Source organism: Podarcis cretensis (genome assembly GCF_951804945.1).
Source record: "Podarcis cretensis genome assembly, chromosome: 6".
Taxonomy (NCBI): domain Eukaryota; kingdom Metazoa; phylum Chordata; class Lepidosauria; order Squamata; family Lacertidae; genus Podarcis; species Podarcis cretensis.
The window spans coordinates 63150981-63165703 of NC_137175.1; the positions used below are offsets into that span (position 1 = coordinate 63150981).

Sequence of the window (14723 nt, forward strand, 5' to 3'; positions counted from 1 at the left end):
CTGGCTTATTTCAGAGGAGTTTCTTTTAAATCTTGTCCTTTACAGAAATTGGGGGGGGGAGCGATTTGCAAGGGGGGGGAAACCAAAAATAATAAAAAAATAAAATAAACCCAGACGCAAAGAAGGACCCTGAAGCATAGCTGTCAACTTTCCCCTTTTCTTGCGAGGAATCCTATTCGGAATAAGGGAATTTCCCTTTTTAAAAAAGGGAAACGTTGACAGCTATGCCCTGCAGCTCGGCTTCTTTTTACCTTCGTGTTCATTTAGCAGATCAAGTTACGCTGAAAGAGAGAGAGAGAGAGAGAGAGAGAGAGAGAGAGAGAGAGAGAGAGAGAGAGAGAGGGAGACCCCTTTTAGGCGGCCGAAAATCAGCCCCACCTCCCCGCGAGCCAAGGGCTCAGCAGTTTCGAAAACTTCGGATTGCCCCAGTTTCCCGAATAGGTGAAACAGCGAACGCCTATCCCCTCTCGTGTGAACAAACAATTCAGAGGCAACATACACACCGAAAATTAGATTTACTCCTATGGCTTCCCCCCTCCCCGGTTTCTTTGGGTTTGTTGGAGGAGGGAGGACGGAATAAATCAATCATGTATTTTCCCAGTGCCACGCGTGTAATATTCGCCCCTCGATCTTTTTATCCCCCAGTTTAGTTCCCCAGTGCGACACCCTCACCTTAGCAGCTTCCCCGTGTCCTTACAAAGACTGACCCACATTTTATAGGCTAACCTGGATGACAGATACTGCGCTGGAAGAAATAACGCCACTGAGTTATATAAACCATATATATATAATGGGTATATATATATATGGGGCGGAAATCGTTTGGTTTGTCTGCAAAATAATATTCATATACATTTTGTATATATTCATATACAATATGTATATAGCTATAACTATATAGCTATAGTCAAAACAAAAGTATCTGAAGAAGTGTGCATGCACACGAAAGCTCATACCAAGAACTAACTTAGCTGGTCTTTAAGGTGCTATCTATCTATCTATCATCTATCTATCTCTATGTATCTAAATTAAATTTGTGTCTGTATATCGCCTTCTGGTTTATTTGGAACTGTTTGAAGGCTGTCCTTTCCCCCATCATCCAATTCCCCTTTTTTGTGACGGTTGTTGGTGTTTGTTATCCACATCGCCTCCCAAATCACAGGTGATTATTGCAACAATACACAGGATGAACAAACACAAAACAAAGCCACCCACGGAGCGGGCTGTTTCCTACCTAAACCCGAAGTTATTGCTCTCCATTGACATCGCTGACACAAGAAAAGGAAATAGGAATTTGCAACAAACTTTGACGACTCCCTCCTCTCTCCCCCCCCCCCAGCTTCTCTGCTTCCTTCGGAGAAACACCACCTAGATCGGAGCTGATTGGAGCTTTTTCATTCGCACACAGCTTCCCCCCCCCGCCTACCCCATTTCCTACTTTTGCATATGCTAAAGTGCCATCCTTTCTACTTCGTTAGCACCTCGCAAAATAATACCTGTCACAACAAAGACACCAGCTAAAGATTTTTCTTTCGTGGTGCGGGTTTTTGTTTTTGTTTCTCTGTTTGTTGTTGTTTTTATTTTACTGTACGTCTTTTTTTGTTTTATTCCTTCTCTGCAACTGACCTAATAGATTAATCAATAGCTATTTTCTTATCTTCGGCTCCCAGCAGATGCTGCCGTTGTTTGGGAAGCTGGGGGAGGAAGGGAAGGAAAAACAAAAACAATGGTGGAGTGTGATTTTCACAGACCAAAAGTAGTTCTGGTGGTGGCTGTTGGTGTGTGTGTGTGTGTGTGCGCGCGCGCGCGCGCGTGTTCTCAAAATAACTTAAAATAAATTAATAAACCAGTGGCTGGTCCTTGGTCCTGGCGATGATCCCTTCAGAATTTGATCCCGGCCCGTTTAGCACAGCTGGAGACTCCTCCCCCTCCTTTTATTTTATATTATCTTATTTACTTTGTCAGAAAAAGCATGGACTTTTTAAAAAGAGCAACTCCTCCGCCTTTCGCAAAATTTCAGCCTTTTGATTTTTTATTCTATTGACAGATGCGTAGATGGAATAATTTTAGCGCTCCTTTCGTTCCCAACAGAAGAAAGTTGCCGGACGAGATTGTTAAAATGAAGGCAGAGTGAAGAGGGGGCTTGTGAGGGTCTCTGTGTGTTTTTCACGTGGCAAAGGTGCTTTCTCTCTCTCTCTCTCTCTCTCTCTCTCTCTCTCTCTCTCTCTCTTTCTTTCTTTCTTTCTCTCTCTCTCTCTCCTCACCCCGCCACCCCCAGAGCCTCCCTGAAGGGGCTGCACTGATCAAGAGGGCGCGAGAGCCGCTGTTGTCCCTTTGTTGACAATTCCGCGCAACAACTTGAGTTTTGCCTGGCTTGCCAGCGGGGCTGCGCTGACGTCAGGGAACCACGTGGCCCCGCCTCCTAGTATATCTTGCACGGGGAAAGTAATCTATCAGGCGAGCCTTTTTCAAAAGGGACTTTCAAAGTGGCCAACGAGTTCCTCCTCACGCCCGTCGCTTCCCCCGCCCTCCTTCCTTCCTTCCTTCCTTCCTTCCTTCCCTCTCTCTCTCTCTCTTGGCTGCAAAGACACCACCTCCCCCCCCCCCGCAACACCACCAGCCTAAACCTTTAGAGGGAGGGGGCAAGAAAAGAAGGAGGGAGAGGGCAGGAAAGAGAGAGGGAGAAAGATCCTAAAAAGAGGAGAGGAAAGGAGGTGTCTATTGAGAAGTAGGGGGGTTATAGTCAAAGCCTGGAGCCGCGTCTGGAGCTTCCCAGCCCCGCGATGGGGAGAGCGGCTGGACAGGGATCTAACCTGCAGCGCCGGCGGCACTTCCGATGACTTGCGAGCAGCAGCAGCAGCAGCAGATCGCGCGATCCCTTCGGCCGGGGACAGCCTCGCCGCCCGGGCGCTCCGATGCGCGCTCTCCCGCCGCCTGCGGAGACGATTCCCCGACGAGGAAGAACCCCTGAAGTGATCCCAGCCCGGAAGAGGAGCCAGGCGAGGAGTTGGAGCGGAGAGCAGCTTCAGCCGCCTTCCTCCTCCCCCTCCCACCCGACGCCCCCCCTCCCCACCCTCCTCGCCTCCTCCTCTTCCTCGCCGCCGCCCCGTCGCTGCTGCCGTCGCTGTCCTTTACGGAGGGGCTGGCGGGGGAGTCCCTCGCCGTCGCCGACGCCGCTACCAGCGCTATCCTGATCCTTGATCGGAGAGAAAGAGGGAGACCCGGCTGAGAGATCGCTCCGAGAGGACTTGGAGCTGTTCCCAGATGCCTGCCCGGGGAGAAGAAGGCGCCGAGGCCGGCAGCTAGAGGAGGAGGAAGAAGAGGAGGAGGAAGAAGGAGGGGGGAGGAGCAGGAGGGAGGGGGGAGCCTCTTCCTCTGCCAGCTCCGCTACCTGTTGGAGACGGATCTTCGAAGGAGGGGGACTGGATTGGCTCCCGGGCGCCTGGCTGGCCCCCACCCTTCTTCGTTTTGTTTTGCTTTTTTTAAAAAAAGATTAGTAGTAGTATTACCCGCGATATTATTATTATTAATCCCCGCTCTCCGTCTCCCGCCACCCTCCCGCCAGCGGTGATGACCCTGTCCGGCAGCCTGAGCTCCAGCGACATGTCCGGCCAGGCGGTGCTGACGGCCGAAGATGTGGACATCGACGTGGTGGGCGAGGGAGACGACGGCCTGGAGGAGAGAGGCTGCGGCGGCGGCGGCGGAGGGGCCAGCGACGGCGAGGCCGGCTTCAGCCCCAGCGCACTGGCCGCGTCGTCGGGCTTGCCAGTCCAGCTGGCCCTCGACGAGGCGGCCGCTGCAGAGCTGCTGCTGGCCAAAGAAGCAGCGGAGACGACGACCACCAGCGGCAGCAGCAACGGCGGCAGCCCCGTCGAGGAGAAGCTGGCCGGCGAGGAGGGAGCGCCGTCGGGGGGAGTGTCGTCGGGGGCCGCCGCGGCCGCTGCTGCTGCCTCCAGCGGCGGCAAGCCCAAGAGCAGCTTAGTGAAGCCTCCGTACTCGTACATCGCCCTCATCACCATGGCCATCCTGCAGAGCCCGCAGAAGAAGCTGACGCTGAGCGGCATCTGCGAGTTCATCAGCAACCGCTTCCCCTACTACCGGGAGAAGTTCCCCGCCTGGCAGAACTCCATCCGACACAACCTGTCGCTCAACGACTGCTTCGTCAAGATCCCCCGCGAGCCGGGCAACCCGGGCAAGGGCAACTACTGGACGCTGGACCCGCAGTCCGAGGACATGTTCGACAACGGCTCCTTCCTGCGCCGGAGGAAGCGCTTCAAGCGCCACCAGCAGGAGCAGCTGCGCGAACAGACGGCGCTCATGATGCACAGCTTCGGCGCCTACAGCCTGGCCGCCGCCGCCGCCTCGGCCGCCGCCGCCGGGCCCTACGGCAGAGCCTACGGCCTGCCCCACGGCGCCTACCCGCACCCGGCCGCCGCCCTCCAGTACCCCTACATCCCCCCCGTCGGGCCCATGCTGCCTCCCGCCGTGCCGCTGCTGCCGTCCAGCGAGCTCAGCCGGAAAGCCTTCAACTCCCAGCTCAGCCCCAGCCTGCAGATCCAGCTCAGCGGACTCAGCGCCGCCGGATCCGCAGCCGCCGCCGCAGCCGCTGCAGCCGCCGCCGCAGCAGCAGCCGCCTCGTCGGGGGTGAAAGCCGAGCCCAGCAGTCGGCCGTCGTTCAGCATCGAGAACATCATCGGCTGCGTCGGCGGGCCGGCCGCTACGTCGTCGGCCGCCAGCGCGCAGACTTTCCTGCGGCCGCCGGTCACCGTCCAGTCGGGCCTCCTGGCGCACCAGCCGCTCTCGCTGGCGCGGAGCACGGCGGCCATCGCGCCCATCCTCAGCGTGCCCACGAACATTATCTCGGGACAGTTCTTGCAGCCCGCCGCCTCTGCCGCGCCTGTGCAGGCCAAGTGGCCGGCGCAGTAGGCTCGACGGGGGCCCCGCGGGATGCTTCCCCTCTCGCGCTCCTGCTCTTAGGGCGGCTCTTGGGGTTTTTTATAATAAGAAACGGTCTAAAGATTTTCTACCCGACGTCTCCGGAGAGAGCAGAGACTCCGAAGAAGAACCGAACGCGGCAAAGTCCACGGACTTCTTGGGACTCCAGTCGCTGGTTCCTGGACGGCGCCCTCTTGGAGGCCGAACCGTTGCACGGACGCTTCTCCAGAGCTTAAAAACTCTCGCGCTCCTGCTCACACGTACAAAAAGGAATGCTGTGTCTGTCTGTGCAGGTAAAAAAAAAAAAAAGCCTAACGCTCAAAAACCCCACGGCAAAGTATTTGTACATATTTGTATTCGGGCGAAAGTGGGAGGCAAAAGACTGTCTTCCCTTTTGCGGTTTTTATTTTTTTAAAATGAGCCACATTTGGGGGGGAAATAAAGGAAACACACACGCGCAAGCAAGGGATTGGGAGCCCCGAACTTTCACTTTTGTTGAAGGTTCTTATTCTCCTCGGTCGTTTCCTCGGTCGGCAGGGGAAAAATAAGCCCGAACACGCACCTGAATAATGAGGGGAGGCATTTTGATTTTGGATGGGAGAAAAAGAAAAGAACAAAAAGAAATCGAGCAAAAAATGAAATAGGGGAATTCCCCTATCGTTCTATTATAGAAGTCTGTTTATATATGAATGAATATATGTATTCTAAATGTTATCCCTTCGTGTTGTACACAGCTTTGTAAATAAATTTTTAAAACGGTGCTTTTGGTTGTTGACTTCCTACTGATGGGAGCGTGTGAAATCACTCGAGGCAGAGGGGATGCCGTGGAAAAACAATTTCGCGGCTTCAGGTAGGAAGTCGAGGCCCTCAGGTGGGAGAAGATTCAGTTTAAATCGCTGGGATTCGCTTCCCCGCAAAGGTGGGCATTCCGATGCCTTAAAACGGAATAGGCAAAGGGTAGCTATCACAGATTCCACGAAAAATATCGCCCTTAACATTTTTTTAAATAATGATGATGATGATGATGATGATGATGATGATGATGGAAAACATATAAAGACAACTTCCCATTTAAATACCTGCAAAATTACGCAGCGCGAGTTTTAATTTCGCAAAGGATCTTATTTACAGATTTTAAGGTCTCAGGTTACTGAAAATGCCTTCGTTAATAAAGCAAGCTGGACCAGGGTTGTTCGCTGAGGCCAAATTGTTTCTCCGTGGTGGTGGTAAAAGGACAACACCCCCCTCCCCCCACAAAGCTATAGGAGAGGAAATCGAATTAAATGCGGAATCAGCATTAACAAAAAATAAATTAAGTTTTCCATTCTCATCCAATAACCGGATAACTTTAATTCTCCGCCAAGTTTCCTTTTTCTTACCCAAATAATGCATTTCCTCCCGCTTTTACAGCAGAGGAAAAGGCGCCAGGCTTCTCACCTGCTCGACTCTGAAGGTGTGGGTCGCTTTGTGCGATGTCTGGGAATACTGGGGTTTAACTCCAGGTTTTCGAACTGAAGGCTTGGAACGGTTTTTGATTTTTTTTTCCCCTTCCTGAAATAGAAACAAAGGTGTAGGACACAACCCAGAATCTGGCATCAAAGGGCACTCACCTTTGTGAATGAAAGCTCCTCTTTTAACAAGCAGCTACGCGGTGAGGTTGCGGCGCCATGGAAAAAAGAAGGTGTGCGTTACAAACCGATCATCGACGAAAAAAAAAAATGTCTTGAAGCAGGAAATCGTGCCTTTTTGCTATGTCCGATCGGGTAAAGACGTCTCTATAGCTATTCCTATATATCAGTAGCCTTGTAGATAGAGATCTGTGGCTAGAGAAATGGGGATATTTGGGATCATATTTTAAGTCACGGAAGGGCCTGGCGAGGAGGTGGAGAGGGGAGCCATTTGACTCAATGGGCGCCTTTCTCCTTGACTTTCTGAGAATGTAGATCCCACCCTATGGCGTGATATAACCATTTTGGAGCGAATTTGTTTGCATTCTGAAAGAAAGGAGACAACCGAAAGCTTCAAAGGGTAGGAAATATGGGTATGGCGCGCGCGCGGGTATATATCTGATATCTCTATCTATCTATGTATTATATATATATATATATACATGGCAGTGGAAGTGCAAATGACCCCTCTCTCTTTGGAACAAAACATGCGCTTTGTCAGTTGAGGGAAGGCAAGGATTTCGTTCTGCTCTGTCCCTGGTCAGGAACGGGCCTTGCTCAGTTTCCTTTAGCGCAGGCAAGAGGCCGGATACTCGCCTGGATGCGCCTTTAAGGAGGGCCGCTGTCCTTGCCTGGTGCACAATTTGTTTTCCAGATAAACCATAAATATTATTCCACCCTAAGTAAACATTTAGACCTCGGGATATGTGGACGAAAATAAAGTAAGCTGCCTGGTGACGGGGGGGCGGCGGGAGGAGGCGGAGAGCGAGTGCTTGAACTTTATAAATAAGGACCTGCTAATCATTTGACACTCCGAGGCAAACAAGCAGCTCATCCAAGCGGGCGATTAGGTATCAGCCGCTTTTTCAAGCAGGTCCCTACATGGAAGCACCGGGTGTGTGTGTGTGTGTGTGTGTGTGTGTGTGTGTCCCCCCGTGGGGCCGCCGTGGCCTCCCATTTTCGTTCCCTTCTGCCCCCCCTTACCAAAATATCTCTCTCTCTCTCTCTCTCTCTCTCTCTCTCTCTCTCTCTCTTTCTCTCTCTCTCTCTCTCTCTTTTTTCCCTTTTAAAAAATCTCTCTGCTTGTCTCTCTCTCTCGCTTTTCTTTTTATTTATTTTTTCTTCCAAGGCCAGAGAAACGGATTTAACTTGCTCGGTGCGCTGCTGCCTCTCCTCCTGCTGCCGCTATAAAAGTCACAAGTTGTTTCACAGTTGTGTCTGGCTAATCGGTTTTTACACAAACAGCAAATGGTCCGTGGGTTGTGCAAAACCCCGGTCTATATTTAGCTGATACCCCTGGGAAAAGAGGAAGGGGGCTCTTCTTGAATTCACGGGCCGGCTCGCCGTTGCTGCTGAGCCAGGCCTTCGCCATGACATTGGATAACAGAGGGCTCATTCCAGCCCTGATCCTTTGTTACTTATAAAATTACTCCCTTCATATTTCCGCGCATAGCTCCAATACCTCGCGGCCCTTGCGGAGGGCAGGGAGTGTGTGTGCGTGCGTGCGTGTGTGTGTGTGTGTGTTGAGGGTCACCAGAAGCCTTTTGGTTTAAAGTAGAATAAGGTCCACGCAATACACCCAAAGGCGTCCCCGGGCATCATCTAGAGGTAGAAGAGAAGGAGGGAGGGCAAGGGAAAGAGAGCCGTCAACTTTCTGCCCAATTGGCTCCGCTTGACAGAAAGGAAAGGGGGGGGAGAGAAAAACATCGAGACTTTTCTCTTTTCTGCTTGGACTTTTTTTTTTTTTTTGTCTCGTAGCGTGCAAGAGAATATATAGGGCATGATAATCTGGAAGGACATTGCTGCTTGGGTACCAGGCACCAAGGTGTAGAGTTAGGGGAATTTCCAGTTTCAACAGGAATTATAGTATTCTCTCTGTTTTTCTCCTTCTGCGTGTATCAGAGCACCTCCTTGATCCGAGCAGGAAGGATCGGGGATCCAGATCGAGGCGCTTCTCCTTCTTAAGGGGATCCCCGCTCTCTGACCAGCTCAGAGGTGGATCCTTTGACTTAAACTGAATCCTTCTCCACGGAGTTAGGTTGTGTCCAAGCTGCTGGGAATCGTTAAGAGCTAGGCATTTGCATTCGCAAACCTAAAACCCCCCAATGGCTGGTGCCTGTGCTGAAAGCCACAGGAAAGCGCATTTGCAATTATTAGTGTTGGGCATAAGGAGCGGTGGGGTGTGTGGGTGTGTGTGGGTGTGGGTGGGTGTGGGTGGGTGTGTGGGTGTGTGGGTGTGTGTGTGTGTGAGAGAGAGAGAGAGAGAGAGAGAGAGAGAGAGAGATGGAAGGAAGGGAAGAGGGCGGCCATTGATGTCAACGCCAGGAATCCGGGGAGAAAAAGTCCGAAGAAGAGGCAGGCAGGTGAAGCTGGACTCTGGAAGGATGACAGCCTTGTAGTGGCAGAGTGACGCCTCTAGGGGGCTTTTGCCGTGCTCAGAGTTCTCCCGCTCTCTTGGATCGTTGCCTTCCAGCCTCCAGGCCCATTGAATGAAAACTGGGACAGAAAGAGACATGCCTCATTTTATCCTTGAATCTTGGGTTGGGGCGTCGTCATATCATGGCAAGAGGAGGAAGAGAACTTTTCATTTTAGGGGCTAAACTAGGGGAGAATCCCAGGGAAAGCCACGAGAAGATGACTATCGTTGTGATCATTCAAAGACGGTCATCCTTACGCGGCTTAACTGGGGAGATGTGCAAGACACGGGAGGAGGCGGATATAGTGGGGCAGATGCTCGGATATATAGGCAGGCGAGAGAAAGGCGGGAGGGGAATTCTGGGGAACAGATAATAGATCTCGAATGCTAGGCATTGATTTCGCAGAATATTTGCCCGTTTGCCTTCTGACCCTTCTGAAGCGTCAGTCAATGTCAATAAGGACGTCATATTTTTCAGAATAGACACAGTCCCTGGGTGTTTGTGTTTCATCTGGTTTGAATTGGGGAAGGAATGTTAGGTGAGTAGATGCATCACGATGCACCCTCCCCCCCCCAAAAAAAAAGTGCTGTGAAAGAGTAGTAGTTACAACAAAAACAACCCAATTCGGCTCTTTTCGTTGGTTGCTGCAGTATAGTAAACGCGGGTGTAGGGGGCGATAGAGACAGTAGTATCTTGGTCACGATTCGGACCCCATTCCCAGGATTTGCCCGTTCCTTCCTGCCCAGAACTATGGCGGCAAAAGAGAAGGCAAATTCTTCCCCAATTCCAGCAGCGCCACCAGCCCCCTAAGAAAAGGCCAGCCCCCCTAACAAAAATCCTGGCTACGCCCATGCCACGATCCAAATGATCAGAATACCAGAATTTTTCATTTTCTTGTTCTTCCATTTTCTCTTCTCTGCCATCCTCCAGACACCCAACTGTTCAACTAAAACAAACGCCTGTTTTAACCAGACATGACACTCTGTCCTCTGGAGCATTTTCAAAGTAACAAGATAATGGGTGGTGTTCAACTAAGTCTTACTCAGATCAGACCAATTGAAATTTATGGACCTAACTTAGGCAGGTTCATTAATTTTAATGGGATTGCTCTGAGTAAGACTTAGTTGAACACTACCCTTTTAGTTGTTTATTATTATTATTATTATTTTGTTACGTATATCCCCCTTTTCCATTAAGAATCATCTTGCTAACAATAAAATCCAAACAGGTAATAAGTCAGCAACATCCCAATAACTCTCACAGGAAAGGCAGACACAGTTAAATAAAACAATTATAGCAAGGATGCAGATTAACCATAGAGCATTGAAGAAAAACACATCACTTCACTGGCAAAACATCTGTTTAAATAATATGGAGTTTACCTGTCGAAAAGTCGGGAGATTTCATCAGGAGAAGGGAATGCTTCAGGTAGCCTGTTCCCAAGCCATTTAGGGTTTTGTACATTATAGCGAATGGGGGGGGGGGAGGTTTGGCTGGGCCAACAATTGGTGATGGATTGTGTCTTAGTCATTTCTCCCTTATGGATTCTCCTGCGCTGAAGCTGAAAGACCTTACCTGGTGGCTCAGCAACTGAAGTAAAGAGACATTAGGATGAGGCTTCTTTGGAGGGCTTGTAATTTTTGGAAAGAGGCTACTGCTGCCCCACCTGTACAAACTTTGGGACAAATTGATGGGGAAAGCTATGGCATTTTTCATAGAGTCCATGCCACCCAAGAACCTCAGCTCTTAGTATGTACTGTATATGGAAAGCAAAATGTCATTGCTGCCCTACATCTCTAGGGTCAATCCCCGGGGGGCAGCTGGTGTGTGGAGGAACTTGTATATAGAGACTAATAGAGTTGTGTGTGTATGCATGTTGGGGGGGAATCAATACTAATAATAATTATTGCTAATAATAATTGGGACAGGGGGTGGCTTTATTATTCTCAGATTTATGCAGCTATTCCGTTAAAAAAACCAACATTAATTGTAATGAAACACACTATTCATAGAAGGAAGGCGCATTTAGCCACCTCTCTCAACTTTTCTGTGCAGTCTTCTCAATATGCAGCCTCATATTGAGTCAGGCTATTTTATTTATTTTTGTTTATTATATTTATATACCACCTTTTTCTTCCAAAGAACTCAAGGGGGTGTGACATGGTTCCCCCCTCCCATTTCATCCTCACAACCACCCTGTGAGGTAGGTTAGGCTAGGAGATGGTGACCAGCCCAAGATCACCCATTGAACTTCATGGCTGAGCAGGGATTTGAACCCTGGTTTCCCATGTCCTAGTCCAGCACTCTAACCATTACACTACACTGGCTCTGCTGGTCGATCTAGCTCAGCCTTCTGGGAAGGCAGGAAGGGGCCTTTCTCAGCCGTGCCTGGAGATGCCAGGGCTGAACCTCAGACCTTATTGTTCATGCAGAGCACATGCTGTCTACCACAGCAACAGCCAGCCTCTTCCCACTCTGTTAAGTTACATCTTTTGCTTGTATTGCCAGATATTAAAAGCCTGGCCTATACGATCTGCATAATCGAGTGAAAAAACCTTTCCTGGATTGTACCACTTTAGGCTGCAGGTGGAGGGATTTTATACCTGAATGTCTGAAAAACCAAAAGGGGTAGGAAAGGCTGCAAAAGGATCTTCCCCAAACTGGGTGAATTGCCAACTTAAGCTGGGTATAAGTGGATCATACTGGGGCAAAAAACCCTCATGAATTTCACATATATACATTGATAGTGTTTGAACTAGCTATGAACTAATCAGGAAAGAAACAATTTGGGTCATGGCTCTATGAAAAAGTACTTATGAAAAAGGCAAAGTCCATGCAAGGGATCTTTAGGGAAAATAAAACTCGCTGCTGATATTCTCTTGTGCAAATTGATGGCACATCCACATCTGGAACACTTTGTACAGAAGGCGACTGCAGTGCTGGAAAAGGTACAGAAAGGGAAGGCGAAATTATCAAGAGGCTTAGAGAAGCATTCAGTTTAAAGCAGTTATCTCCTATGCTAAATATGTTCAAAAATATATTTATATGTGCACCTGCAATATTGCAAGCCCCAATACTCAACCAATTTGAGCGGCTGCAGCAAAAAAAAACCCACTACAGAATATTAAGGTAGGTAAATCCTTGGGATAGGCTGAGCCAAGTGTCCTAATGGGGATACAAATCGCCACCCTCCTCAGATTAATCATTTGATGAATGGAAGTGGATCAGCTGCGTTTGTGTGTGTGTGTGGGGGGGGTTATCTGCCTGTGTGCACATGCGTATGTGGAGTGACCACCCATTTTTAGCCACATCCACACATGGCAGGTGGCGGGTGGGTGGACCGGGGTAAATGCAGCACTTGGGTCAAAAATAGTTTATTACCCCTACTTTAGGACCTAAGAACATGCTTAAGAGCCTGATAGCCCTGTTTGTGAATGAAAGGGAGGTGGGGTTGGAGCAGAGAATCAGCAGAGGAGTGCTTAACCCCATTCCCACCCACTGCTTTTCCATTCCAACTCCCCTTGCCTCTCTCCTCCCATTGGATTTCATATGTGTTTGACTTCACAACTGACTTCTCCAACAAGGGGAATAATAATACTCGCCATCCTTACAGGACAGTTTTAGCCACTACTGAAGTAAAGGGTATCATAGTGCTTTGAACTATGGTTGTTTAGCTGCAGCTTTGGAGGTGTGGGTGCAGCAAGGGCTTGAATGGAAGACTGCATTCCAACCTTATCCACACCCGTTTGCTTTCCATTGTAGAAGTCCATGATAGGTGGTAAGCTCCTGCAGGGGGTAGGGCACAGAGACTCCCAACTGAGCTTTCAAGGGTGGGGCAGCAATAATTTTGGGTCCCCTTGATCCAAAGCCCCATTGATCCTTGGGTGCCTGAGCTACGCCAACCTCTTTTACTTAGGGCACACTTTTGCACACTTTCCCCCCAGTATCAGCATGGTCAGCTGTATCAGCCACAAACCACGAGGTGATATACATGGAATGTGCTCCCCCCCTTCAGAACTATTGTTTTTCTTCATGTGCAAATGTTTCCCTCTATTGATTACATTGAAAGCTGCCTTATATTATAGAATGAGGATTGCCTAGTCCAACCCCCCTGAAATGCAGGAATATGCAGCTGTCCCATACAAGGATTGAACCTGCAACCCTGGCATTATGAGTACCACGCTCTAAACAACTGAGCTATCCAACCAGGTCAGACTATTTGCTATCTAGCCCAACATTCACACTCTGGCTCTGAAGTACAACTCCCTTCCACCCAGCTCAGGTGATGGGAATTATGGTCCAAAACAGATGGAGTGCCCCAAGTTGGTGGAAACCTGGTCAACTCTGACTGGCAGGCAAGTGGCCTTTCCCTTCCTGATCCTTTTAACTGGAAGTACCAGGTATTAAAGGGATGTGGGTGGCGCTGTGGTCTAAACCACAGAGCCTGTTGGGCTTGTTGATCAGAAGGTCGGCGGTTCGAATCCCCGCGACAGGGTGAGCTCCCGTTGCTCGGTCCCTGCTCCTGCCACCCTAGCAGTTTGAAAGCACGTCAAAGTGCAAGTAGATAAATAGGTACCGCTCCGGCGGGAAGGCAAACGGTTTTCTGTGTGCTGCTCTGGTTTTGCCAGAAGCAGCCTAGTCATGCTGGTCACATGACCCAAAAAAACTGTCTGTGGACAAACGTCGGCTCCCTTGGCCACTAAAGCAAGATGAGCGCCGCAACCCCAGAGTCGTTCACGACTGGACTTAACTGTCAGGGGTCCTTTACCTTTACCTTACCAGATATTAAACCTGTTTGGAAAGTTTATGCTCTATCCACTGCATTGGGGTCCCCTTCCCTCAATTAATTGGTTGATGACTAACGAAGTGAGCCATGGTGGGAAAGTGGTTAGAACATCACAGACTAGCACCTGGGAGACCAGGGTTTGAATCCCTGCACAGCCATGAAGCTCATTGGGTGCCAGTTGCTGCCTCTACCTCACAGGGTTGCTGTGTGGGGATTAAATGAGAAGAGGGGCTGGGGAACCAAAGAATCATAAAATCATAGAATTGTAGAGTTGGAAGGGACCCCAACCCCTTGCAATGCAGGAATCTCAGGTAAGGCATTCAGATGACCATTCAACAGATAACCATCCAGCCTCTGCTTAAAAACCTCCAAGGAAGCAGTCCACAACCTCCCGAGGGAGATTGTTCCATTCTTACTGTCAGAAAGTTTTCCCGTGCTCCACTTTGAGCGCCCTGGAGAAAAGTTGGGATATGAATGCAGTAAGCTCGCAATCCTATGCACGCCTAGGATAGAGACCCACCGAGTTCAACTGACCTCGCTCCCTAAGAAGCGAGTGTAGCAGGGGTTGCAGTCTGGAACCCTTCGCCTTGATGCGTCGACTGCAGCCGCAATCCTACTCCACGTTTCTTCCTGGGAGCGAGGCCCCATGAAACGCAGTGGGCCTTGCTTCCGAGTAGGACTGCGCTGCAAGTCAGAGAGGTGGCAGGAAACGCGGAGGAGAGGGACTTCCCCTAGCCTTCCCTGCCCCTAATTCATTCTCATTTAACAGCAGGGAAACCCTGCCGCTGCACATCCCCTTATCAAAGGCAGAGAGCAGCTCCTTCTGGGAGCTGGCCGTGATTTGCTCCGTCCCAGGCTGCAAAGCTGCGACGGCGCTTGGTTCCAGCGCCCGCAGCAGGAGAGGAGGGCTGCCTGGAG

At 50.1% G+C, this 14723-nt stretch overlaps 1 protein-coding gene across 1 annotated transcript; it reads left to right on the forward strand.

Annotated features, from left to right (window-relative positions):
* The first annotated feature begins 2301 nt into the window (after nucleotides 1-2301).
* Nucleotides 2302-5067, forward strand: FOXD3 (forkhead box D3). Its single transcript, XM_079982225.1, has one exon. The coding sequence runs from the start codon at nucleotides 3571-3573 to the stop codon at nucleotides 4924-4926; it is 1356 nt and encodes a 451-aa protein (XP_079838351.1). The 5' UTR covers nucleotides 2302-3570; the 3' UTR covers nucleotides 4927-5067.
* The last annotated feature ends 9656 nt before the right edge of the window (nucleotides 5068-14723 follow it).

Bases quoted from the DNA above. Each gene is read 5' to 3' on its own strand.
- FOXD3 (XM_079982225.1), top strand. From the start codon at position 3,571: ATGACCCTGTCCGGCAGCCTGAGCTCCAGCGACATGTCCGGCCAGGCG.